The sequence below is a fragment of the Colobus angolensis genome, unplaced genomic scaffold (genome assembly GCF_000951035.1).
Source record: "Colobus angolensis palliatus isolate OR3802 unplaced genomic scaffold, Cang.pa_1.0 Scaffold218, whole genome shotgun sequence".
In the NCBI taxonomy this organism is placed as follows: Eukaryota; Metazoa; Chordata; class Mammalia; order Primates; family Cercopithecidae; genus Colobus; species Colobus angolensis.
Genome location: NW_012115355.1, coordinates 99,986 through 126,781, shown reverse-complemented (window position 1 = coordinate 126,781; position 26,796 = coordinate 99,986). Strand labels below are relative to the sequence as shown.

At 37.5% G+C, this 26,796-nt stretch overlaps 1 protein-coding gene across 1 annotated transcript in view; it reads left to right on the top strand.

The window, feature by feature from the left end:
* Positions 1-26,796, top strand: part of DIAPH3 (diaphanous-related formin 3) — a gene marked incomplete at its 3' end in the record, with an annotated part of 233,999 nt that overhangs the window by 127,148 nt on the left and 80,055 nt on the right. Inside the window, exons 6-9 of the mRNA XM_011943276.1 lie at positions 17,260-17,334; positions 17,423-17,492; positions 22,679-22,815; positions 24,676-24,781. Of these exons, the coding sequence (XP_011798666.1) occupies positions 17,260-17,334; positions 17,423-17,492; positions 22,679-22,815; positions 24,676-24,781 (388 nt within the window). The remainder of the gene's footprint in view (positions 1-17,259; positions 17,335-17,422; positions 17,493-22,678; positions 22,816-24,675; positions 24,782-26,796) is intronic.

Sequence of the window (26,796 nt, the reverse complement as noted above, 5' to 3'; positions counted from 1 at the left end):
AAAAAAAAAAAAAAAGAAATTACCCAGATGCAGATATTTCTTTATAGAAATGCGAGAATTGCTTAATACAGGAAATTGGTAATAAAGAATGGGGCATTTGCTGTAAAAATATCTGAAAATGTGGAAGGAACTTTGGTACTAGGTGATGGGCAGAGGTTGGAAGAATTTGGAGAGCTCAGAAGAATATGGGAAATAAGGGAAAGTTTGAAACCTCCTGGAGACTGGTTAAATAATTGTGACCAAAGTGCTGATAGTAATATGGACAGTGAAATCCATGCTGAAGAGGTCTCATGTAAATGAGGAACTTATTGGGAACCGGGAGCAAAGGTCATGCATGCTATGCCTTAACAAAGAATTTGGCTGCATTTTGCTTCTGCCCTTGGGATTTGTGGAAGGTTGAACTTCAGAGTGATATAGGATATCTGGTGGAAGAAATTTCTAAGCACCAAAGCATTCAAGATGTGGCCTGGTTTTTTCTAATTGCCTGTGTTCCAGTGTTGGAGCAAAGAAATTTATATTTGAACAGGAAGAAAAGCATAAAGGTTTGGAAAATTTGCAGCCTGCCCACATGGCAAAAAAAAAGCTTTTTTCAGAGAGGAACTCAAGAAGGCTGTGGAGCAACGACTTGCTAGACAAATTTGCATAACTAAAAAGGAATGGAGAGTTAATGTCCAAGACAATAAGGGAAAAACCTTGAAGGCATTTCAGAGACCTTTGGCAGCCCCTCCCATCACAGGCCCAGAGGCCTAGTGGGGAAGAATAGTTTTGAGGGCCAGGCCTGGGGCCCTGCTGCTCTGTGTAGCCTTGAGACACTGCTCCTTGCTTCCCTGCCACTGTGGCTCCAGCCTCAGCTCAAAGGGGCCCTGGTCCAGCTTGGGCCACAGCTCCAGAGAGTGTAAGCTGTAAGTCTTGGTGACTTCCATGTGATGTTAAGCCTGTGGGTGCACAGAGTGCAAGAGTTGAGGTTTGGTAGCCACCGCCTAGATTTCAGAGGGTATATGGAGAAAGCCTGGGTGTCCAGGTAGAAGACTACTGTAGGGGCTGGCAGAATCCTCACATAGAACCTCTGCTAAGGTAGTGCCAAGGGGAAATGTGGGGTTGGACCCCCTACACCGAGTCCCCAATGGGGCACTACCTAGTGGAGTTGTGAGAAGGGCGTCATTGCTCTTCAGACCCAGGAATGGTATATCCACCAGCATCTTGCACCCTATACCTGGAAAAGCCATAGACACTCAATGCTGGCACCTGAGAGCTGCTGTGGGTGGTGCACCCTGCAAAGCTACAGGGGCAGAGCTACCTAAGGCCTTGGGAGCCCACCCCTTGTACCAGTGTGGCCTGGATTGGGACATGGAGTCAAGAAGATTATTTTGGAACTTTAAGATTTAATGACTGCAGGCCAGGCGCAGTGGTTCACACCTGTAATCCCAGCACTTTGGGAGGCCGAGGTGGGCGGATCACGAGGTCAAGAGATTGAGACCATCCTTGCCAATGTGGTGAAATTCTGTCTCTACTAAAAATACAAAAATTAGCTGGGCATAGTGGCGTGTGCCAGCTACTCGGGAGGCTGAGGTAGGGGAATCACTTCAACCTGGGAGGCGGAGGTTGCAGTGACCCGAGATTGTGCCACTGCACTCCAGCCTGGTGACAGAGCGAGAGACTCCATCTCAATTTAAAAAAAAAAAAAAAAAAAGTTTAATGACTGCCCTACTGGGTTTCAAACTTGCCTATGGCCTACAGCCCCTTTGTTTTGGCTGATTTCTCCTATTTAGAATGGGAATGTTTACCTAATATCTGTACCCCCATTGTATCTTGGAAGTGAATGACTTGTTTTTGATTTTACAGGCTTGTAGGTGGAAGGGACTTGCCTTGTCTCAGATGAGACTTTGCACTTTGGACTTTTGAGTTAATGCTAGAATGAATTAAGACTTTGGGGGACTATTAGGAAGGCATGATCATATTTTGCAATTTGAAAAGGATATGATATTTGGAAGGGGCTAAGGGCAGACTGATACAGATTGGATATTTGTCCCCACCCAAATCTCATGGTGAATTGTCATCTCTGGTGCTGGAGGTGGGGCCTGGTGGGAGGTGTTTGGATCATGGGTCAGATCCCTCGTGGCTTGGTGCTGTCTTTGTGATAGTGAGGAGTTTTTGTAAGATCTCATCATTTACAAGTGTGCCTCCCTTGCCCCCTCTCCAGCCAACACACACACTTTGGCTCTGGCCATGTGACATGCCTGCTACCCTTTCACCTTCTGCCATGATTAGAAGCTTCTTAAGGCCTTCCCAGAAGCAGAGTAGATGCTGGTGCCATACCTCCTGTACAACCTGCAGAACTGCGAGCCAATTAAACCTCTTTTCTTTATAAATTACCATGCCTCAGGCATTTCTTTATAGCAATGCAAGAATGGGCTAATACAATAATATGAAAGAAACACCCGAAAGAAACACCCAAAAGAAAGTTAGAGCCACTGATATCACCTGGAATCCCTCTGCAGGGCTAAGTAGAAGTTTAGCCCATTTGAACAGAAGTCTGATAGAACTTTCTACAATGACAAAAAGGGCCTGTGTCTGTCTTGTTCATTACAGAAGCTGCTTACCACATGTGGCTGTTGAGCACTTGAAATATTGCTAGTGTGATTAGGATTTAAATTTTAATTAAAATTTAAATAGCCACATGTGTCTAGCGGCTACCCTATTGGACAACACATCCTTAGAGATCAGAAAAACATATTTCTCGTGCACTTGTTTTGAGTCTTTGTACTCTTGAGTCTGTGTATGTGGCTGCCCTTTCCAGCATGCTATGAATTTCTGAGGAGGGGGACAAAGTGTTGTGTCATTGTGAAGCCTTAATATGGGACTCAGGAGAGAAGATCAGAGTACATGTTAAATGGATTTGAATAGTAAAAAGAGAATAAGGAGATTAATGCTTGAAATAAAGTAAAATACATGAGCCTGTACTGCTCATTTTGCAAGACAGGAGAGCAGGTATTTAAAGTGTTTTTATGCATTCTCTGTTTGGGATACTAGATGAGGTGCAAGGATTTCTTTTCTTAAATCGCTGAGATTCCTTTTAGAGAGAAACATCTAACATGTGAAAGAATAAAGCTCTTAAGCTCCTAAGTATGTGACATGGATAACATGTCACTAAAATATAGCACAGGATTTTGTAATTTGTACATGCAACAGGTATTCCAAGGGCTATGCTAGGTGCCACAGTAAATGAGAAGCATATAGGAGAGAGAAACCTAGAACACAAAGAAATAAAATAAAAAGGTGTAATCAGTTCAGTAAAGAAAAAATGGGGACTGAGAGTGATTAATGGAGAGGTTTTTTGATGTAGCTGATTATAGAAAGTCTTTTTAAGGTGGTGAAGTTTGACACCAAAGGACAAGGAACTAGTTTAGAGAGGAGTGGACAGTAGTACTGAACATGAGGTGGAGAAACCGTGTGGCAGAGGGGTGGAGAAATCCAAAATGCTGTCAGAGAAGGTGGGCAGTGTCCAGGCCATGTGGGAGGTCATGGCCATAAAGATCGTGGTGAGGATACTGGATTTTCATTCTATGGAAGTTGGAGTCTGTTGAAGAGTTTCAAGCAGGAGATGAGCTATTCTGGCTTTCTAAAAAGATCACTTTAACTGCTACAGGGAGTGTATTAGTGTGTTCTCAGGCTGCTATAAAGAACTGCCTGAGACTGGGTAATTTATAAAGGAAAGAGGTTTAATTGACCCACAGTTCTGCTTTACTGGAGAGGCCTCAGGAAACTTACAATCATGGCAGAAGGCAAAGGAGAAGCAGGCACCTTCTTCACAGGGTGGCAGGATGGAGTGAGTGGAAGCAGGGGAAATGACAAATTCCCCTTATAAAGCCATCAGATCTTGTGAGAACTCACTTGCTTTCGAGAGAATAGCATGCGGGAAACCACTCCCATGATCCCATTACCTCCACCTGGTCCTGCCCTTGACATGTGGGGATTATGGGGATTACAATTTGACGTGAGATTTGGGTGGGGACAAAAACTCAAACCATATCAGGGAGAATTGATTGAAAGGAGGAGGACAAGGAAGTGTGAGATAGGAGGCTCTGGCAATAGTCACATGAATTAGGAGGGTGGCTTGTATGAGGATTGTAGCAGTGGTGGGCCAAGGGGTGGGTGAATCTTGCAGATAAATTGGAAGTGGAAACTGTAGGACCTGTTGATGAGTTGGATGTAGGATGTGAATGAAAAGGAGGAATCGAGAATAAGTTTTTTTTTTTTTACTTGAGCAAATAGGCAGATAGTAGTGCTGTCAACTGGGGTGGAGGAGGTTGTTACTCGTTCCGTGAATTTTGGAGAAGAAAAGAAATCCTCCCCCCTTTTTTTTTGAGATGGAGTCTTGCTCTGTCACCAGACTGGAGTGCAGTGGCACTATCTCAGCTCACTGCAACCTCCACTTCCCAGGTTCAAGTGATTCTCCTGCCTCAGCCTCCTGAGTAGCTGGGACTACAGGCGCCCGCCATCACACCTGGCTAATTTTTGTAGTTTTAGTAGGGATGGGGTTTCACCTTGTTGGCCAGGATGGTCTCAATCTCCTGACCTTATGATCCGCCCGCCTCGGCCTCCCAAAGTGCTGGGATTACAGGTGTGAGGCACCATGCCTGGCCCAAAAATATCCCTTTTTAACATGTTAAGTTTGACATGTTTAAAGTAGAGTATCACAATTTGACACATCAGGCAAGCCCCTAGATATGTGAGTCTGGAGCTTACATATGTGGAGTGGAGATATTTAAGCCCTGAGAATGGATGGAATCCCAGTGTGGGCAGGTTGTTTGGAGAAGAAAGCTAAAGATGTAGGCAAGTGGTCAGAACAAGTTCTGAGGGACTCCGGGTTCAGAAAGTTCAGAAATAGATGATCCAGAAAGGGAAGAGGAGGCAGAAACACAGACTGGGGAGTAGCCAGTGGGGAGGAGAATGCCAAATGCTGATTTCTGGACCTAAAGGAAAAGTGTTTCAAAATAAGCGAGGGACAAACTGCATAGCACACTGCTGTGAGGTGGGGCAAGATGTATTATTGCAATTGGCAAGAGGAAGGTTGTTGCATCCTTTGAGAAAATGGATTTTTTTGGAGTCTTGGTGGTAGAAGCCAGACTGAAGTGAGACTGAGTGAATGGATGGCAAAAAGTGCTGACCATGCTTGTGAGAAATTTTTTGAGACCTTTTGTTATAAAAGAAAGGAGAGAAATGGGAACTAACTGGAGGGGTATCTGAGGTCAAGTGAATGGAACTTGGTGAACACATGGAGAAATCAAATTAGTGAGAATTCAAAGAAGATGGAACTATGAATTGGCCTTGAAAGATGAAATTATTTCAGTTGTTACAAAGGCAGTTCTGTGGAGGGGAGCATTATGAGTGCATTGCCACACAAAGGTAGCAGTGAAATTTATAGAATCAGGGGAAAATCATGGATTTAATAATTAGAACTGCTTTGACTAGCATTGGGTAGTAGTGACAAGTATTTAGGGTGGCAACAAGTGGTGAAAGGCCTGAAATGTGACCATAACGTCTTTTCCACGTATATTGTTGGCAAATTAGTCTATATTTAAAATGAATAATTTAGTGTTTTTTTTGAACTAGCGATGTTAAATTTGATACTAAGAAACTACTTAGTATCCAAACAAGGTATTTCCTTTTCTATAATATGTTCCTTTTAATAGTGGACTTAAGTTTTGATTAGAGCACATACCAGTATCTATGTTTTAAAATCTATAGTTCTTTTACTGTTTTTTCATCTAAAGGTCAAGAACTCTTGTTTCTTGTGCTTTATTTTTTATCATTCCTGTTAACCTGGTTTTATTTTCATTTTATTTGGAATGCTTTCTCTAGATATGTTATGCCTTTCAGTATGTTATAGCCAAAAAGAAACTAGGAGAACACGACATTTATTACTGTGTTATCTTATCTGATATGAAAAGTGGGAATAAATGATTGTTTTTAAATATACAGTTTCCTTAAGAAGTATATTTCAAGAAAATATACATATTTGTGGTTGTATTTTGAAGGTTAGTAGATTTGACAATCTGAACATTATTTATAATAGTTCCTGAATTCCCAGCCTGGCTGTGTAATTTAGTGTAATTTGGGTGGATGCACCATTGAATGGCATGTAGGTGTATGTTTGTCTTGCCCCCAGGGCATGCTAAGTACTTTGTACTCCCTCCTAGAACTGTTCATTTTAAGTATTTAGTCACCTTGGTAAAGGTAGGTGAAAATGGAAGCTTAAAATAAGCTATAATTATATTCAGCATTGGTGATATATTACTCTGACAGAGGAATGTAAATTGGATCTAGATATTATACAGTATTAAAGCTGACCTTCCAAATTTAAGGTACGAAATTTGTTAGTTTGTCACATGTGAGCAGTAATGTATTGTTTTCTCCTTTTAAAAAGCTTTGTGTATTGATTTTCAACCGTCTAGGTTTGTGTTTCCCTAGGCATTCATGTAAGATTATTCTTTTGGGTAATTAAAAATATTTTTCTTATTACAAAAAATATAAGTTCATTATAGGACAATAAGAAAATACACAAAAGCAAAATCAAGAAAAATGTATAATATTATCTACTTAAATAGACACTAACTTCTTGGAGGAAGAGAGAGAGAGACAGACAGACACTCTGTCTACAGAGGAAGTCTTCCTGTCTAATACCGTTGGTTGATTGGTTAAAAATTTGCTTAAAGCATGTAACCATCAAATAAATGATTCAAATATACCCCAAACATTTTTTTTTTTCAATCTAAAGGGTAAACATTTTTTCTCTAGACATTTCATGTGGAGTTCAGACCTTTTCTTGGAGTGGGCAAAGGCTGATTGCAAAAAGCATACCCATAATGCATTGTCTTCCTGATGTTGGTGTTTTAAAGTAGAACAGGATCATAAAGGCTCTGGCAAAGCAATCTGAATGCAGAACTATACTTCTGCTAAAAAAAAAAAAAAACAAAAACTTTTTTTTTGGTACTACGATTTCCCTTTAATATATAGTTGGTTCCCACATTTACTTTTACAGCAATTTAAAAAGTAATCTATTTTTAACTTTCCAAATCATTAGGCTTAGTTTTCACAGAAGTACCTCTTCCCCCAATTGTGTGTTATCTGTTTATATAATATTAATTATATAAATACAATAGTAAGTACAACTGTCAAGAATGGATTTGGAAACAAACCCAACTGGTTCTGTTGGGAGCAGTGTGTGGGGATGTATACGAGAGTAGAACACAAGCTTTGAATTAGCTGGCTAGGTGGAGGATGATTAAGAATGTGTTTGTATAGCTACACATATGTAATACATTTCTTATATGTAAACCAAAACATTGAAGAATAATAATAGAAAACGCCTTATATACTATTTCTGCTTTTTGAACTTAAAATATATGAGCATCATTCCACTTCAAGATTGTAGGCATAGTTTTTTAAGTTTGGTTTTGTTCGTAGACCCTAGCTAAGTGAGGTAAGCATCTTCATTGCTCCTCTAATATTCTCTGTTTATTTTTGTAATAGTGTTTATTGCACACAGTTTTTTTTTTTTCATTATCCTCATCTCAGTCCTCCTACAAATTTCTTCCATCAACTCTTTAATCCCAAATTATATGTTTTTCTTTCTTCTTACTACCCCTTTTGTCTTTTCATTCTTTTGCAATCAGGATTTCACTTCCACAGAATTATTTACAAACTGCTCTTGAATTCATTTATTTATAGTTCTTTTTAGCCCTATTTTATTTGACCTCATTTTAGCACTTGACTCTTGACTCTTCTGTCTTTTGAAACTTCTTTCCTTTGGATTTGTTATGTCAGGTTTACTTGGTTCTCCTCTTACCACTGTCACTGCCTTTTTCTGATTTTCTTGGTGGTAGTTTTTGCCTATTCTCACACTCTAGCAGTGGATGTTTCAGACTTGTGTTTGAAAGATAGACTAAATCTACTCTTTCCTATTTTTTTTTTTTTTTTTTTTGCTAAGCACAAGTAGAAATACTGGACATTATATGTGAAACAAATAGAAGAAGACAGGCTAGGAACCTTGGTACTTAAGGAACAATATGCCTGTGAGTTTGCTGGGTTGTCTTTCTGCCTTTTTGTCAGATTTGGAGGTGAAGAAGTGAGTAACCCAGAAATGACAGTGGGCACAGAACAAAGAAGTCCCAACAGAAGCCTTCTCTCTTAAACCAAAGGACTACAAAAATGGCAGCAAACAAGACAGAACATGTTGGCAATAACTGCTGTGTATTTCTGCTGAATACCACAGAAAGAAATCTGTGGCCCCATCCCCACTCCCCCGACCGCCTGTCCCCACTATCAAAAAGCAAAGTGGGTAGCCTGGATTTCTACCCACAGATGGCAGTAATGAGGCATTCTTCCCCCTCCCCACTGGCATTGTGTCCAAAGAGGCCAATAGAGTCAGGGCTTTCACCACCACCTAGTGATAACAGACGTCCACATCCCCCTTCCATGGTGCTATTGTAGGTTACATGGTGAGCATAACGAGGCAGTCCTTCTCTCCATCAGGGAGTGCCTAGATTCCCATCCATGCCAAGTGGTAACAAAGAATCTCTCTTGGACTTCTGTTTCCACCTTGCTTTCTCTTCTTCCACTGGAACTGTGTCACAGGAAGCTTACTGAAATAAGAGGTTTATATAAGATTTATATAATCTTCTAACACGATATCCCACATTTTCAAGCTTCAGTATAAAAAAATATGTCATACCAAGAAGCAGGAAAGTCACAAACTGAATGAAAAAAGACAATAGACGACAACACTGATATGACAGAGATGGTAGAATTATCTGACAAGAATCTTTTGAAAAGCAGCTGTCATAAAAGTGTTATAATAGGCAAATAGGAATGTGCCGAAACAAAAGAAAAAAATAGAAAGCCTCAGCAAAGAAATAGAGGAAACTTTATTTCTTCTTTTAAAGAACCAAATGGAAATCTTAGAAGTGAAAAATACAATAACTGAAGTAGAAAGCTTATTGGAGGGCTTCAAAAGCATAACATGAGTCTGAAAGGAAAGAATTAGTGAACTGGATTATAGAATGATAGAAAGTATACAATCTGGACAACCAGGAAAAAATAGATTGGGAAAAAAATACATACAGAGTCTCAGGGAATTATGGGTCTGTAAACAAAGATCTAACATTCTTGTCATTGGAGGTTTGAGAGGAGAAAGAGGACAGGATAAAAAAGTACATGAAGAAATAATGGCTGAATAGAGTGGGCACAGTGGCTCATGCCTGTAATCCCAGCACTTTGGGAGGCCAAGGCAGCCGGATCACCTGAGGTCAGGAGTTTGAGAACAGCCTGGTCAACATGGTGAAACCCAATCTCTACTAAAAACACAAAATTAGCCGGGTGTGGTGGCATGTGCCTGTAGTCCCAGCTACTCGGGAGGCTGAGTCAGGAGAATCGCTTAGAACCCGGGAGGAGGAGGTTGCAGTGAGCCAAGATTGCGCATTGCACTCCAGCCTGGGTGACAGAGTGAGACTCTGTCTCAAAATAAATAAATAAATAAATTAAAAAAAATATATATATATATGGCTGAATAGTTCCCAAATTTGGCAAAAGATATAAACTTACATAAACTGAATCACAAAAAGGATAAACTCAAAGAAATTCACACACAGACATATCAAAGTCAAATTCCTGAGAACTAGACTGGGTACGGTGGCCCACGCTTGTAATCCCAGCACTTTGGGAGGCTGAGGTGGGTGGGTGTCTTGAGGTCAGGAGTTTGAGACTAGCCTGGCCAAGATGGTGAAACCTCGTCTCTACTAAAAATACAAAAATTAGCTGGGTATGGTGGTGCGTGTCTGTAGTCCCAGCTACTTGGGAGGCTAAGGCAGGATAATTGCTTGAACCCAGGAGGCAGAGGTTGCAGTGAGCTGAGATTGCACCACTGCCCTCCAGTTTGGGAGACAGAGTAAGATTCTGTCTGGAAAAAAACAAAAAACAAAAAACTGAAAACTAAAGATAAATAAAAACATCTTGAAATCAGTGGCCAGATTGCCAATTTCATGAACTAAATGGGAGATATTACCAAGATATCAACAGGGTAATAAGGGAATACTTTGAACAACTTTAAATACACAGCTCAACAACTTAGATGAACTAGATCAGTTCTTTAAAAAACACAAACTACTAAAACACACCCAATATGAAATAGATAATTTGGATGGCCCTCTGACTATTAAGAGAATTAAGTTCCTCCTCCCCAGCAAAAGATCTTCAGGTGCAGGTGATTTCACTGGAGAATTTTACCACAAACTTAAAGAAGAATTAATGCCAATTCTCCATAGCCTCTTCCGGAAAATAACAGAGCAGAGAACAGTTAAATTTTTTTCAAATGAGGCTTGAATTACCTGATAGCAAAACCAGACCAATACAGTACCAAGATAGAACAAAACAAAACCAAAACCCTCAAACTTACAAACCCATGTTCATCATAAATATAGTTACAAAAATCCTTATATAATGCATTGTATTGACAAGCAAAAGAGGAAAAGTCACTTGATCATTTGAATTGATACAGAAATAGCATTTGACAAAATTCAACACTTGTTCATAATGAAAACTCTGAGAAAAGTCGGAATAGATGGTGAGTTCAGTTGTAAACCTAGAAAGATATATGTAAATTCTTAACACCCTCTCTCTGCAGAATGTGGCCATTTTTGGAAACAGAGTCATTGCAGTGTAATTACTTAAGATGAGGTCATAAGGGAGTAGGGTAAAGTCTTGATCCAGGGTGACTTGTGTCCTTAAAAAAAGAAAGCAGAGATACAGAAAGAGTCTCATGTGATGACTGGAAGGATTGGCAGCTTCCATCAGAAGCTAGGAAGAGGCAGTGAAGGATTCTACCCAGAGTGCCAGGCGGCAGCCCTGCTGACACTTTGATTTTGAACACCTCGCTTCCAGAACTACAAGAGAATATATTTGTTGTTTTAAACTCCTCAATTTGTGGTACTTTGTTGCTGCAGCCACAGGAAACTAATACAGAGGGGAACTTTCTTAACTTGGTAAAGAGATCTAAAAAAATCCTGTAGTTAATATTCTATTTACTGATGAAAGACTAAATGCTTTCCCTCTAAGACAGATTGAGAACAAGGCAAGGATGCCTGCTTTCAGGATGCTTATTTTACACCACGGGGGAGTTCTAGGTAGAACACTGAAGCAAGAAAAGGAAATAAAGGCATGCAGGTCAGAAAGGTAGAAATAAAACTCTCCCTATTTGCAAATGACATGATTGTTTACATAGAGAATCTCAAGAAATCTACCAAAAACTCCTAGAACTTATCACTGAATTCAGCAAGGTTGCAGGATTCAAGATAAAAATATAAAATTGTATTTCTATGTACTAGCAATGAACTTGTGGAAAATGAAATTAAAAACACAATACCATTCATAATTGCTCAAAAAATAATTACAATTTTAATGAATTAGCCATAGACTTTTATGCTGAAAACTACAAAATAATGATGAAAGGGGTTAAAGAAGATCCAAATAAATGGAGACATCTAGTGTTTATGAATAAGAGAGTCAACTCAGTTTGTTTGTCCATTTGGATTATTGGCAGAATCCAATTTCTTGTGATTGTGGGATTAAGACTCATTTCTTTTCTAGCTGTCAGTTGAGGGCCATTCCCAGATTTTTCAGTCTACCTACATTTTTTGGCTCTTCTTTGGTCTCCTTCATTTTTAAAACCAGTAAAGGTAAGTTGAGTCCCTTTTATGTTTTTTTTTTGTTTTTTTTTTTTTTGAGACAGAGCCTTGCTCTGTTCCCCAGGCTGGAGTGCAGTAGCACCATCTTGGCTCACTGCAGCTTCCGCCTCCTGGGTTCAAGGGATTCTCCTGCTTCTGCCTCCCAAGTAGGTGGGATTACAGGCACTCACCACCACACCTGGCTATTTTTGTTTTTTAGTAGAGACAGGGTTTCTCCATGTTGACCAGGCTGATCTCGAACTCCTGGCCTCAAGTGATCCACCTACCTCAGCCTCCCAAAGTGCTGGGATTATAGGTGTGAGCCAGGGTGCCCATCCCTTTTTATACTTTGACTCGCTTTCTTTCATCTCATCTCTCTAACTAAGCTGGGAAATTAAGAATTATATGATTAGATTGGAACCACCTGGATAAACTAGGTTAATTTTCCTATTTTAAAATCATCTGATTAGCAACCTTAATTCCATCTGCAACCTGAATTTCTCCTTTGCTACATGAGCTAATATATTTATAGGTTCTGAGTTTAAGATGTGCAGATCTTTTGTTGGGCAAGGGTAGAATTACTTTCTTTACTACGTATGCCTAGTCCTTTTATGCCCTTCCATTGCCCATGGCATTATATATGTGGTTTTTCAAGATCAAGTCTTTTCTTACCTGTTTGGTTTTATCTCTGATACAGCTTTCTCTGTTGCTCAGCACAGGCCATTTCTTTTATGTTTAATGTCTTCGTGTGTATGCCCTCCTACTTAGAAAGACTCAGGTCAGACAGCAGATGCTTTGAAGTTCCCAAGAGAGGTAGATATTGTACGTTCTGTTCCCAGAGAGCCATGACTATAGCATTTATTACATTATGGAAATAATTTTGTTCGACATTTGTTTTAACCACTAGTCTGTGATCTTTTCAAGGGCAGAGAACATATTTTATTCAGTTTTGTATTTCTCGTATCTAGTGCAGTATCAAGAACACAGTGTTCCCTTTAATAAAGGCTGACTTGGCCAGGCATAGTGGCTTACACCTGTAATCCCAGAAGTTTTGGAAGCTAAGGTGAGAGGATTTACTTGAGGTCAGGAGTTTGGACTGGCCTGGGCAACATAGTGAGACCCTATCTCTACAAAAATTAAAATTAGATGAATGTGGTGACACATGCTTGTAGTCCCAGTTACTAGGAGGGCTGAGGCAGGAGGATCGCTTGACCCCAAGAGGTTGAGGGGGCAGTGAGACATGATTGTGCCACTGTACTCCAGCCTGTGTGACAGAGTGAGACCCTCTCTTTGGTTTTATCATTTTTGATTCAGTATGGGTAAATAACGGTTCTGAAATTGCAATTGAAATTTCTAGCTTGAAGGTTGAGACAGGTTCAGTCATGGTATGGAGATCTGTCATCTCTGTGTTTATTTCTGCATATATAATGGCCACAAGCCTGGTTATCAGCAGACCTAGATGTTATTTGTAAGTTACTGTAACCTCTTATATATAACAATAGAAGGGACTTAGTTTCATTATAAAATGATTTATTGAGTGCTCAGTCTATCCCATGCTTGAATAAATATGATATATAAGAAATGGTCCCTATACTCAAGGAGTATGCATCAGGTAAGATTGCTCTTATGATCTGAGATTGCTCTTATGATCTGGTATGTTTATTCCAGATCATAAGGGTAATAATTCCAAGATTAATTCCATTATAATTTGTGATGCATTTGTCTTTCCCTTTCTACAGCACATGTGGGAAGAACGGTAGTAACTTTAAACAAAACAAAGGAAGGGTAGGAGGGTCAGTCTTTGGGAAAAAATACTTGAGAATGCTTTGTTCCTTTTGGCCAGGAGGTAAATCTGAGACCTGATTGTTGCCTGTCTTGCTCAATGAGGTGACTGAGTGTATTTGCTTCCTAAAGCCAACAACATATCAGAAACCACTTTATACACTTTCAGTTTCATCCTGTGTTTCTGGAAGTAGTAACTGAATTTCAAAGCCTAAGCTGCTTTTGACCATTTAAAGGCGGGTTAAACATTGTAATTCTGGGAACCTGTTCTCCCTCTCCCACTGTTTTGTTTATTTGTTTGTTTGTTTTAATTTTTATTAAGTTTTATTACCTCTTCATCTCTTCTTTTCTCCTATATTGAGACCCCTACTAGGAAGTGCTAAAGGGTAATGTACTTCGAAGTTTTCCTTGAGGCAATTAGAGGAGTTTGATATTTCCTGTTACAGAATTTTAAGAGGTAGATTTTGTGTTAAATTAGTATTTAGCACACTACGGTTGCTCTTTTAAAGCAGTTTTTTCTGATACAAATGTCATACTGATCTCTATGTCATTTCTATTCATGAAAAAGAAACATGTGCATATTTATCCATGAATGCAGTTTACAGTTAAACCACATAATGCCTGATTGTACTGTGCTGATAGGCGCAGAAGAAATAGTGCAGATTTTAGTTCCTGGAGATTGATCATTTATAGATCAGTTGATAATTTTTTTCTAGGTTGCTTCTTACACTGATGATGAGAAATTTTTCATTTTTTAGAAAGCTATGGATCTCAATAAACCTCTGTCAAGACAGCAGACCTACCTACTCAATATCACTTTTTATCTTGAACATCTTTTCCGGTGGAAATAGGAAGTGATATTCGTACCCCGTCCTTAAAAATAATATTGCTGAAAATAGTAGGAGTGAGAGTGAAACACTTGAGATTAATGCTTTATGAGTGATACTTGTTAATACAACAGTATGTTGAGTTTGCAAATTTTTAAGAAAACAGGGAGATATTTTATGCATATTTAATTTTTAATCTTTTTAATAAGTACTTTTGTTAGCTTTCTTTTAATTTTTATATTGTTTCTTTGGTTGTCAAGTGTCTCAGTTTTCTTTCCCTGTACCCTGTCCCACTTTTCTTGTTTTTGACATGTTTTATGAAATATAATGTGTAATCTGGTTTTCAGAAGGCCATTGCCCAACTCTCATTTTATTGTTGTTGAGAAATTCTCTCGGAAGATTGTAATAGATGAAGTGATTTGGTTTAATGCCGCTTTACATGGAACTTTAATAAGTTTTGTTTTATAGAGAATTAGTTTGTATATAAAATGAGTGAGTAGGCATAAATTGTATTTGAATAGTTCATATTCTGTAGTTTAGGAGAGAGTTATATAGTGGGTCTAGAAATAGTTGACTTTAGACCATCTATGAGTCCCACTATTCTAGTTATAATTATGTTAAGGGTAATAAATTTTAAGTAGCTATTTTTATTATTAATTATGTAGATCAGAGAACTTACTGATTTACATGGATTTGTGTTTCTTAAATTTTATAATGGGTCATAATATAAGCATATTAAGTGTAACTAAGTCTTTTTGTTATATTCACATAATTTAAAATTACTTTGCCTGTTTTGGTGTGAGGCGGTTTGATGAACAGTGATTTTATTCTTCACAATGATTAAAGGTGATAGCAGTATGAATAATCTGAAACCATTTATGTTGGCTTTAGAATATCTTTGTGGCTGTACTTTTCAATATGGAGATTGTTGAAAATTTACTTCAAACAAAATACTGAAGGCCCTCTGTGAAGTGTTAAAGAGGAGTGCCTTATGAACAGTCTCTCTCCATGCATCTCAATGTCAGCCCAAGTAAAACTCTCAGATTACTCCTCACTTCCCTGCTGCATGTGAAATAGGAATAAATTCAGAATAGGATGTCAACAAGGCAGACAGTTAAGTGAGATGCTGTGTTGTTTTCATGAATCATGAAAACAAGATTCAAAATGCCCATAGGTAATCTGTCTGTCGCTGATAGTAAAGAGTAAACCCTTCACTTTTGAAGTAGCATCCTGGTTTGAAAACAGCAACCTCTGTTTAACTTTTTTCCTTACCTTAACTATAATAGCAATCTTCAGTCTTTCACAAGAGAGTATCTTTCCTGTTTAAGTGCATTTTAAAAATTAGTTATTTCATGGCTTTCACTGGCAAGAGATGAGTAAAATATTGTCTGACAAAAGATTGCCAATCTAAATGGCAAATTTCTTTTTCTTTTTTGTAAAATCAGAAATCCTCAACATTGATAGGTGTCAAGTTGTGTTTACAGAAATGTGCAAATGAAGAAGCTGTATTTTAAATAATATTTGTATTTTTCATATAAATATATTGCATTTGATTTTTATTCTCTTGTTTTCACTAGAAATGTTGTATCTTAAGGAAAAATGATATTTTGGTAGTTTTTGATATATGACTTAAGCTTGTTTTTATTCTTTATAATGTTCTGTTTTTCATTCCTTGAAATTTTTTTTTGAGATGGAGTTTTGCTCTTGTTGCCCAGGCTGGAGTACAATGGCGTGATCTTGGCTCACTGCAACCTCTGCCTCCTGGGTTGAAGCGATTTTCCTGCCTTAGCCTCTCCAAGTAGCTGGGATTATAGGCATGCACCACCACGCCTGGCTAATTTCGTATTTTTAGTAGAGATAGGGTTTCACCATGTTGGTCAGGCTGGTCTTGAACTCCTGATCTCAGGTGATCTACCTACCTCTGCCTCCCAAAGTGCTGGGATTACAGGCAGGAGCCACTGTGCCTGGCTGAAATTTTGTTTTTAACGTCTTATTGTTCAAACACTACATATATGCATACATAAAATCACATATATAAGCACATGCATCCAAATAAACATACACACGTATATCTTTTCTTCATTCTTTTGGCAACAGATTATTATCATTGTATTATTTATTGGCCTAGGTTTACTAATCTCCACTGAAAAAAGGTATTCATTTCTACTAAGGTAGTTTTCCTGTAATCCAGGCAAGCTGTTGTTTAGTGACAGTAATGTTCTAGTTACGTAAAGTCCTGTGATTAGGTCAGTGGGTTTATGGGACAGGTTTCGTTTACTGAAGATGGAGATACTCATTTAAAAACTGGCAATGCATTTTTTTTTTTTTAATCGACTGAACTTTGAAACTTAGGAAATTCTTAACATTTATAGGAATGTAGTTCAGTGGTTTGGGAAATTCTGCTAAAGCATCTCCTTTTTTTGATTAATTTTTGCCAGTAATCTTTTTCTTTATGTTGATCTACATCTTTCCTCCATAGATCTTTACTCACTTGTACAATTTGTCTTCTTTGGCATAGCCCCAAATGGGCAGTAATTAGTGGTGTGCTGGTAAATGTTTAGAGCCAGCTCTGGGTGCGTGGGCAGGGATGGCTCTGATTGGTTTGCCAGTTTCTTTGGTGTGAATACTTTCACTGTGGCTGATTTCAAGCTACTCATGTGATGACCCTAAACATGAAGCATGTAAGAAAGGTGCACAGTCTGCTCTTACAAACTTGTGCAAGCAGAGTTTAGCACACTATTGGCATGTCCCATCTTTGCTTCTTTCGCAACCAAGATTATGAGTCATGAATAATTTTTATATATGGTGTTATTCTTATGTTTTAGTTACAATTAAGAATATAGCAAATATAAAATACTTGTAGGTATATAACATTATGATAACACAAGCTGCATTACTGACAATGTGTGACTCTTTTTTCTGTTTTTCAGTTGGGTGGAAAACTTTGGACATGAGGGGCTTGGATTATTACTAGACATTTTGGAAAAACTGATTAGTGGAAAAATGTAAGTATTGCTAATAATTATTTTCAAGTAAGCATCATTCATGTGTCCAATTATAATTCCAACACTGCTATTTTTTATGTCAATACAGCCAAGAAAAAGTTGTAAAGAAAAATCAACATAAAGTCATACAGTGTCTAAAAGCCCTGATGAATACGCAGGTATGTACATAGGTAATTAGTATTTGTCCATGACCAGTTTTGTGATATATGATTTTCAGTTGCAGTAAAGTGATGGTATATCCTTCTGATGTGTTTTTCAGTCATGATGGAAAAATATTGAATTTTCTTGAATTCTAGTTTCAACTGTCTTGCAATAGGAGAAACTTCATAATGAATAAACCTCTTCTGATGCTGAACTCCTCCTCATGTGTAGGTTAATTCTCTCTCCCCACCCTTTCCTCCCCCTCAACCTTGCCCACCACAATCCCATCTTCTTTCTTTTTTTTTCTCCCTCTACCACCTTTTCTCCACTTTTTTTGTCCTCCTCTTCCTCTTTTCTTCCTTCCTTCATTTCCTCTCTCTCTTAACTCTCAAAAATATGGCATGAGTCAGCTTTAAGATCATGATTATTAAATGTGAGCTGCAATAATACTTATTACCAAAGGTTCAAGTTGGGAAGATTTCTATATTCTAGGAATTTAAAATCTACAATGAAATTAATGTAAACAGATATAAGCAGGTCTCAGAAATGGAGCAATGATGTAATATTGAGAACAAATATAATATGGAGGAATTTTCATAAAGAGTTTACATTAGAAGGGAGAAACCTGCTTGTGGCTCTCACCTATAATCTTACCACTTTGGGATGTTGAGGCAGGAGGGATTGCTTGAGGCTAGGAGTTTGAGACCAGCCTGGGCAACATAGTGAGACGCCGTCTCTACAAAACATAAAACAAGTAGCTGGGCATGGTGGCATGTGCCTGTAGTCCCAGCTACTCAGGAGGCTGAGGTGAAAGGGTGGCTTGAGCCCAGGAGTTTGAGGTTATAGTGAACTGTGATTGAATCCCTGCGCTCCAGCCTGGGAGACAGAGTAAATCCCTGTCTCTAAAACAAAACAAAACAAAACAAAACAAAACAAAAAAACTAGAAAAAAAGAGGAATTCTTAAGCTCTTTACTGAAGTTAGATTTTAGGTTTATCTAGCAATGTTTCTTTTTTGCTTTTATACTGTTAACTGCAGAAATTAGCATTATCTTATGCCTTTTCTTTAAGCTCCAGCATCTAAACACATCTGCCTCATGATGTGTGAAGTAATGATAGGTGTTTAAGTTGCTGTTAGACAACATCGGAGGAAATTTTACCTGTGGTTGTATGATTATTTTTGTTTTATATCAAAACCATCTGTATATTTCTGATTAATTTTAATTTATAATATTTTGCCTTATTCTAATTTAAAAATAAACTTTTATAGGGCTACACACTTAAGTACTAGTACATAAATTATTAAGATTTGTTTTGTATTTCTTTTACTAAATGTATTAGCAAATATTTATATTTTCTAATTATTTTTGTCTTATTAAACAATGTATTTTTAAGCATTTTCTGGAGGTAAGCTTTCTATTTTTAATCAATGAAATGGTTTTTCTTCCTTTCCTACTCTAATCAGATATTATTTTCAAAGAAAATATGTGATGTAGGAATCACAACTCCTTTTATGCTGAATTCATGGTTCTTTGAAAATCAGATATTAGATATATAAGGTAGCTTTTTACATATCTGTTTTAAGAGTAAATGAATGAAAGAATCAAATTGCTGATAGGGAAAAGTCTTTTCCCACTAAGTACATAGAACTAGTTTAGGAAGCCCTTTCTAAAGTGAGAATGTAGCAATTGGGAATTTCATTGGTGATGGAAAGGCCAAAAGTAGAAAAAATCTAGGAACTTTTTTTAAACCAAAGGGGCATTTGGATCATAATTTGAATTTAGAAGAATATCTTGGTTAAAGTAAGGTGGTAAATAGAAGATAATATTCTTACTTTGTTTCAGAATGAATCTGAGGAAGATTTAACTTTATTTATTTTCTAATTAATATACTATTATCCTCTTAAGAGATTTTTGTTGCTTGTAGTTTATATACGTGGACCTATAAAATATTACCGTTTTATTTGGTGCTTTTATCTGTTAAGTTATTGGTACTTATAGTGTCTGAACTCTAAACCTAGCAAGATGTGAAATTTTTGGTAAAGTTTTTTTTTTCCCTTCAAGATTGGTTAATGATTTTCTTAATCTTTATTTGATCACATCTATAAGTACAAAATTTGTTAAACCTCACTTATACAGTATTTAGTAGCATTCATTGAATGATGAAAATTTAAGTTTTAAGAGGAAAAAAATGTGCCTTATTTGGTACTAGTAATTAATTATACAATTAATGAGCAAATTTGATAACATTACATGAAAGTGAATTTCTTATAACATTAAATTGGACTAAGAGTATTTTTTAAATGGAAGAGAATTTTAATTGCCTAGGGCAAAGAAAATAAAAGATAATAAGGATGAAAAGTTAGTATATTCAAATTGAAAGGTAATTAGAACAGAGGCTTCAGTTTGGTCAGTTAACTTTGTGTGTATTGCTTTGAAGAGTGCACCCAAAGTGAGGGTGCTTTGCTCCTGAAGCCAGCAACTTTACCCACGTTATTTCTGCTACTGGGATTAACTTACTGTGGGTGGCTGCTCAGCACCAGTAGTCATGCTGTGTGGGTCCAGATGTTGGACATCCTACATGAGGATTTAGGGCATTAACTTTCTTCTACCTAAAACATCATCTTCAGTGCCTGAAATTCCATCTATTAGCTAATAATAGGCCTCATGTGGAATGCAAGTGGAACCTGGCATTGATCCTCAGTTTAGAACAGGCCAGTTATATTGTCCGGAGTGTGTCCTTGACATTCATGAAAGATACATCCTTAGACCTTTCAAAATGTATCATGCCTCTCTAACCTAAAACAGCCCTCATTAAATGTACTTTAATCCTAGCACTGGTAAGTTGACAACTTCTCACACAGAGTCAACCGTTTTTGTTTTGTTTTACTGTGTTTTTTAAATAATTGAGAGTAATTTTATACAAGTAGCAATTCTGTATTTAGGTATACTGAGTAGTAGTAATTGGCCTCATTCCAGTCTTAAAATGAGTGTGACACATTTTTGCATTACCAAAATCAGAGAATGTTACCTGGTATGGACTTTTGGGGTCACAGGATGATGGTTAAAACTGTGAAATCAGAGTATGCTCCTATTTCACCTTTCATACATGATGGTTTAGGGACAGAGGGCTTGACAGATAAGGTAGGTAGTATCACTTGGAGGAAGTCAGCATGAGTCACCTTGGGTGGCTGGAGGAATCACAGGATTCTGATTCTAGAAGGGCAGGTGTTAGGTAAGGACAGCCAGGTAGATGGGAAAGGTAGAGGGAATACTAGAGGCAAGCTTTACTCAATTCCTAGGTTTATTAGGACAGAGCCAGCTCTTCTGTACTTGGTAATCATTGACTGACTTTTTGAATTGAATCTAAGTGGTACTTTATAAACCTGACAATTCCCTGGAATGATTATCAAGGCATATTGTAGTTTCTGGTCCTGTGCCTGCGTTTTCATTCTTTTTCCAGTTAGGTAATAGCCCAGGCTATCTTAAAAGTAAGTATTTCCTGACTGTTTAGCTGTCTTGTTGTAAACTTTTCCCTATTACTAACAAGACAGATTAATCTCTCCAAAATTCATATGCTGGGGCCCTTGGCCTTTCCTTGCACTGTCCCCATTGTTCCTATGTTTCTTAGATAGTGGTTTAAAGTAAATGCAATATTTCAGTCCAGTACAAATGGCCATATACAAGATAGGAAAGTTATAAATAGGATTTTATAACAATCAAAGTACTTGGGTGTAAGCTGGTTATAGATTCAACTTTGATGCTTACATGTAGTGCTGATCTTGAGTTTAGTTCATAGGCCTGTAACTGAGAATAAGGCCCTTTTTCAGTGTTTGGTAGCAACTCTGATTAGTCAATTTCTCATGCTTTAGTAGGATCCTCTGAGATGCATGCTAGGTAAATAGTACTGTTTTATTGTTTCTATTCATCCTCTGTATTTTGACAGTTATCTTTCATAGATATGTCATTAACATAATTTCTTATCTTCTAATTGGATTTGACTTCCTAGCAGTAGTAAATAAACTTTGTCTTAATCCCAATCGTCCCATTTATAGAATGAGTTTACAACCGCATTGTTTTCCTTATAATAAATACCATTGTGATTAGAATACCTGTGCCCATTATGGCAGTTTCTACATGGTAATTGCCCAAATCATACTTCAGTTTTTGCTTATTTATGAACTAAATGCTAATATCTAGGCCTATATTTTGTAATATGGTAGCTACATGTGGCTTCTGAGCATTTGAAATGTGGCTAGTCTGAATTGAGATGTGCTACAGTGTAAAATACACACTGGATTTCAACTGTTTAGGAAGAAAAAGAAGTGAAATGTCATCAGTAAATGTTTTATATTGGTTATATGTTGAAATAATAATATTTGGGATATATTGGATTAATTTTATTGAAAATAGTTTTGCTTGCTTGAAATTTCTAAATTACTCATGTGGTTTACTTTACATTTCTCTTGGACAGTGCTGATCTGTGTGTTTGCTTATGGTAATATATCTCTTACCAACCTTCCTTCCCAGGAAAAAGATTTCATGGCCTCAGTGTCTGGTTCCGTATTTGGCTGTTTGTTTCATTTATTTCTGTTGGCTAATCCCATATTTCTTACTGCTTCCCTCTTTCTCTTATTTGGCTAATTAACCTGTCTTAATAATTATCAGCTGTATTGTTGTAACATCACCTTGAGTTATCTTTATTTGGTTTAGTTTTGTGGTTCTTGACATAAAGTGAATACCCTTATGAACTTTTGTTTTTTTTGAGATGGAGTTTTGCTCTTGTTGCCCAGGCTAGAGTGCAATGGCACGATCTCGGCTCACTGCAACCTCCACCTCCCAGGTCTAAGCAGTTCTCCTGCCTCAGCCTCCCAAGTAGCTGGGATTACAGGCATGCGCCACCACACTCGGCTAATTTTGTATTTTTAGTAGAGACAGGGTTTCTCCATGTTGCTCAGGCTAGTCTCGAACTCCTGACCTCAGGTGATCCTCCCACTTTTGCCTCCCAAAGTGCTGGGATTACAGGTGTGAACCACCGTGCCTGGCCATGAACGTTTTAGAGTGTTACACAGTCTATATTTTTTAGCTTTGGTAAGTGTAAAAATATATTATCCTATAATAATTTTTTAGTAATTACATTTCCTTCAGGGCATTATTTTTCTAACTAATTTCTGACATTTGACATCTTATTTTCAAAATATTATAGTATGGCTTGGAAAGAATTATGAGTGAGGAGAGGAGTCTTTCCTTATTGGCCAAAGCCATGGATCCCAGACACCCCAATATGATGACAGATGTGGTTAAACTTCTCTCTGCGGTATGCATTGTAGGGGAAGAAAGCATGTAAGTGTTATCGATCTTTTTCTCTAATCATATAATAATTTAATACAGATTGATTCATTTAATGTTTCATTATCTACTTTAGTTAGAATTTACTAGAATTTGAATAAATGTTTAAATATTTAAGCAGCTAAGTTAGATTCTTATTGGCTGGAAATTTTTGAGTAATAATTATTTCTCTTAATTGATTTATTAGTTATGGGCTAAAATACTTCTATGAAAAACTGATTTCTTTATCATATTTAAACTTTTTTTAACCAAAACCCTAAATTTAAAAAACATTCTAAATGAAGGCTTTGAAAATATATAAACGGTTCTGTTTCTTATGTGATTTTTTTTTTCCCCAGATAGAATTATTTCAAACTGTAGCTCTTCTCTATCCCCTTGTAAAAGCAAACATATTACGATTTGGAAATCTATATGTAAGGCAGACTAGAAAATGATTTATGTAATTGTAGTTTACTGGTTGAGGGTACAAAGCCCTTGAGCATAAAGCACATACTAGTGCTGTAAAGAACTTAACCACATTTGTTAGGAGTGTAATTAAATACTGCTACATACATATTAAAGATAATTATAAAGATAAAGATTTTTAAAAATTAGGGTTCTAATTATAAGGAAGCATTTAAAAATTATTTAAAATGCCTTTTAAAAAAGATAAAAATGTAAAAATGAAACAACCAAAAGAACTAACAGAAATATCCCACACATGTAGGGGTTGGCAGAGCCCTGTAAGGGCAGCCTCCTGTGTTCATCTGAAAATCAGCCTTGTGGAGGTCCTGCTGGAGTTGGAGGGATTGAGCAGGTTCAGCTTGATGGTTGGATAGTCAAAGACACCACTTGGCCTTGGCCTAGCAGTCTGCCCGCAAAGTGTGCCTACAGTGTTTATCTATAGAAGAGGTGTAGCCACACCCAGCAGCAGTCCCAAGCTTGCAAAGCCAGGCTTACAGCTTCACTACTTAAGACTGTATAAATGTTGGTGTACAAATCTAAGAGTGACTTTATGTGGACATATGCTTTCTGAGCTTCCCTTCCCACTTTCTTCCTTTCCCCTTCCCCCATCATTTTTTAATTCTCTCTTAGCCTCCTCTTTTCCCCTTTTCTTCCCCCTCTTTCCTCTTGGACTCTTCCTTGCTTTTCTTTTCCCTTCCCTATTCTGTTTTCCTTCCCTTTCCTTGTTTCAGAATGAGTGTCAATATCCTGTAAATAACATTTAGGACTGCATGCCCATGTCCACGAACTGTGAGCTTCTCCAGTGTGCTGGATGCTGTTAACTACTATTTAAAAGAAGAGGAAGTATAGTTTTTGCATAATTACTATATTTTATAATTGAATATTTATAATACCATACTATTATATATTTTCAACTATCATACAGCTTTGTTTACTTAAACTTTTGAGGCATAAGAGTGCAGTGGTTGAGAGCATTTATATGGTGCCCACCACATAAACTGGTTTCAGATTCTTGCTCCACCATTTCACAGATGTGAGACCCTGGACAGAATGCTTAACCTTTTTCTGCCTTAGTCTCCTAACCTATAATATGGGTTAATTATAGTACCCACCCCAAACAGTTATTATATACTTTAAAATGAGTTGATATTTGTAAAGTGGTTTAAATGGTGCCTGATGTTAGTAAGCATTGTATAAGTGCTTGATAAACATCTTCACAGGGTTATTGTCAGGGATAACTGATTGAAATGTAATATGCTTAGAACTGTGCTTGATACATGGTATGTACTCGGTAAACTGCTTGTAAAATATATTGGCTGCTTAGGATATTGACTTTAGTAGGATAAAGCAATTGTATTGTGGCATTTGTGTTTGCTACTTGCAATTTAATTGACTCAAATTTTCTAATAGCCTTGAAGAAGTTTTAGAAGCTTTAACTTCAGCTGGTGAAGAAAAAAAAATTGACAGATTTTTTTGTATTGTGGAAGGCCTCCGGCACAATTCAGTTCAACTGCAAGTAAGTTTTGTGTGTATATAAAATCTATTTTTAAATGACATATATTTCTTTTAACTTTTTTGTGATTGGTTTATATGAAAACGTTGTTATGAAGCTCTGCATGCCTTTTAATATTCTTTTATAGCATTATTTATTTATTTATTTTGAGACAGAGTCTTGCTTTGTCTCCCAGGCTGGAGTGGTGGCGCGTTCTTAGCTCACTGCAAGCTCCGCCTCCCAGGTTCACACCATTCTCCTGCCTCAGCCTCCCAAGTAGCTGGGACTACAGGCACCCGCCACCATGCCCAGCTAATTATTTTGTATTTTTAGCAGAGACGGGGTTTCACTGTGTTAGCCAGGATGGTCTCGATCTCCCCTGACCTCATGATCTGCCCGCCTCGGCCTCCCAAAGTGCTGAGATTACAGGCATGAGCCACTGCATCTGGCCTAGCATTTTTTTAACATATAGAATTCCTATTTGTACTATGTCATAATTTATCTTACAGATACATCTTGGCACACAACAATGTAACCATTTCCTAGGTTGCTTTTCCTGTAGTAGAACTATTAGATTACTTTGTATAAGATATAGCCATATGAACTATTTATTCTATGTTAGTCTCATAAATTACTTTAACTTTTGAGATGTTTTGCCAATTAGGTGAATTAGGTATTTTCATTATTTTAATGTTAATAACTGAAAAGTTGAGCTTACGTGAATAATAAGGAAACCCAAGGTTATAGATGTTTCCAAAAATACTGCTAAAAAGACACATTTAGACTTAAACATTTTAATATTCAAGCTGAATAACTAATATTCATGTAATTTCTCTTTCTTTTCTTAAAAAAGGAAAAGAGGCTTTTATTGGGATAATTGTTCAAGAGTGATCGTCTTAAATAATATTAACACCTGATTCTCACCTCCATACTTTTAAAACTTAATTGGCATGGTGTGACCTGGACATTGGGAAATTTAAAATGATCCTCAGATGATCCTAATGTGCAGCAAAGTTTCGAAGCCAGTGTGGTAATAGATACGAAGTAAATGTTTCACACTTAATAAAAGTAAAAAGTTATGCATTTTTTTTTTTTTTAAAGGTTCTGGGCAGCTTGGCCATTTTATATTTTCTTGATATGACAGGAATAGAAAAGCCAAATCTGAAATAAAAAAAAAAATAAAGTTAAAAATTAAAAGTAAACAAATGGTGTTTGAAAAATAATAGGCCGGGTGCGGTGCCACATGCCTGTAATCCTAGCACTTTGGGAGGCTGAGGCAGGCGGATCACCTGAGGTCAGGAGTTCAAGACCAGCCTACTAAAATACAAAAATTAGCCGGACATGATGGCGAGTACCTGTCCCAGCTACTCAGGAGGCTGAGACAGGAAAATTGCTTGAACCCCGGAGACGGTGGTTGCAGTGAGCCGAGATCGTGCCACTGCACTCCAGCCTGGGTGGCTGAGTGAGACTCCGACTCAAGAAAAAACAAAATGAGAATATGACAGGAGCTGTGAAACTAATAATTTAGTATGGACATTTCAGATGACAGTGTTAGCGAATAGCTAGTGAGGAACCCTATGTTGTAATTTGTTTATCTTGGAATAGGCAGAATTGAAGACCTGAGTAGAGGGTCTCTATGGCATGGATCTGGCAGGAACCTTTGGAAGAGAACCCCTTTTCATGCATTCTGGGCTTGTTAGATGACATTGGCGTGGAGATCTGGGATGTGTTCCCCATCACTGACATAGACCTTGCCCATTTAGTTGCTTGAGGGACTAGAGTCTTTTAATTCATATACTGCTAGCCTCATTTCCCTTCTCCTCCTCCTCTCTTTTCTCTTTGCTTTCTTCCGTCTCTTCTCTCCCAACTTGTCTCTGAGCTCCCCCTTCCCTTCTCTCCTTTTCCTTCCTATTGCTTTTCTTTTTCCTTTCTAGTTTTGTGTCTTTCCTTGTCTGCTTGGTCTGTTGTAATCCGGTGCTTTTAACAAGTTTCTTTGTCATCTGATCCCAGGCTTTTTATTCATCTGAAGATTAATGAAG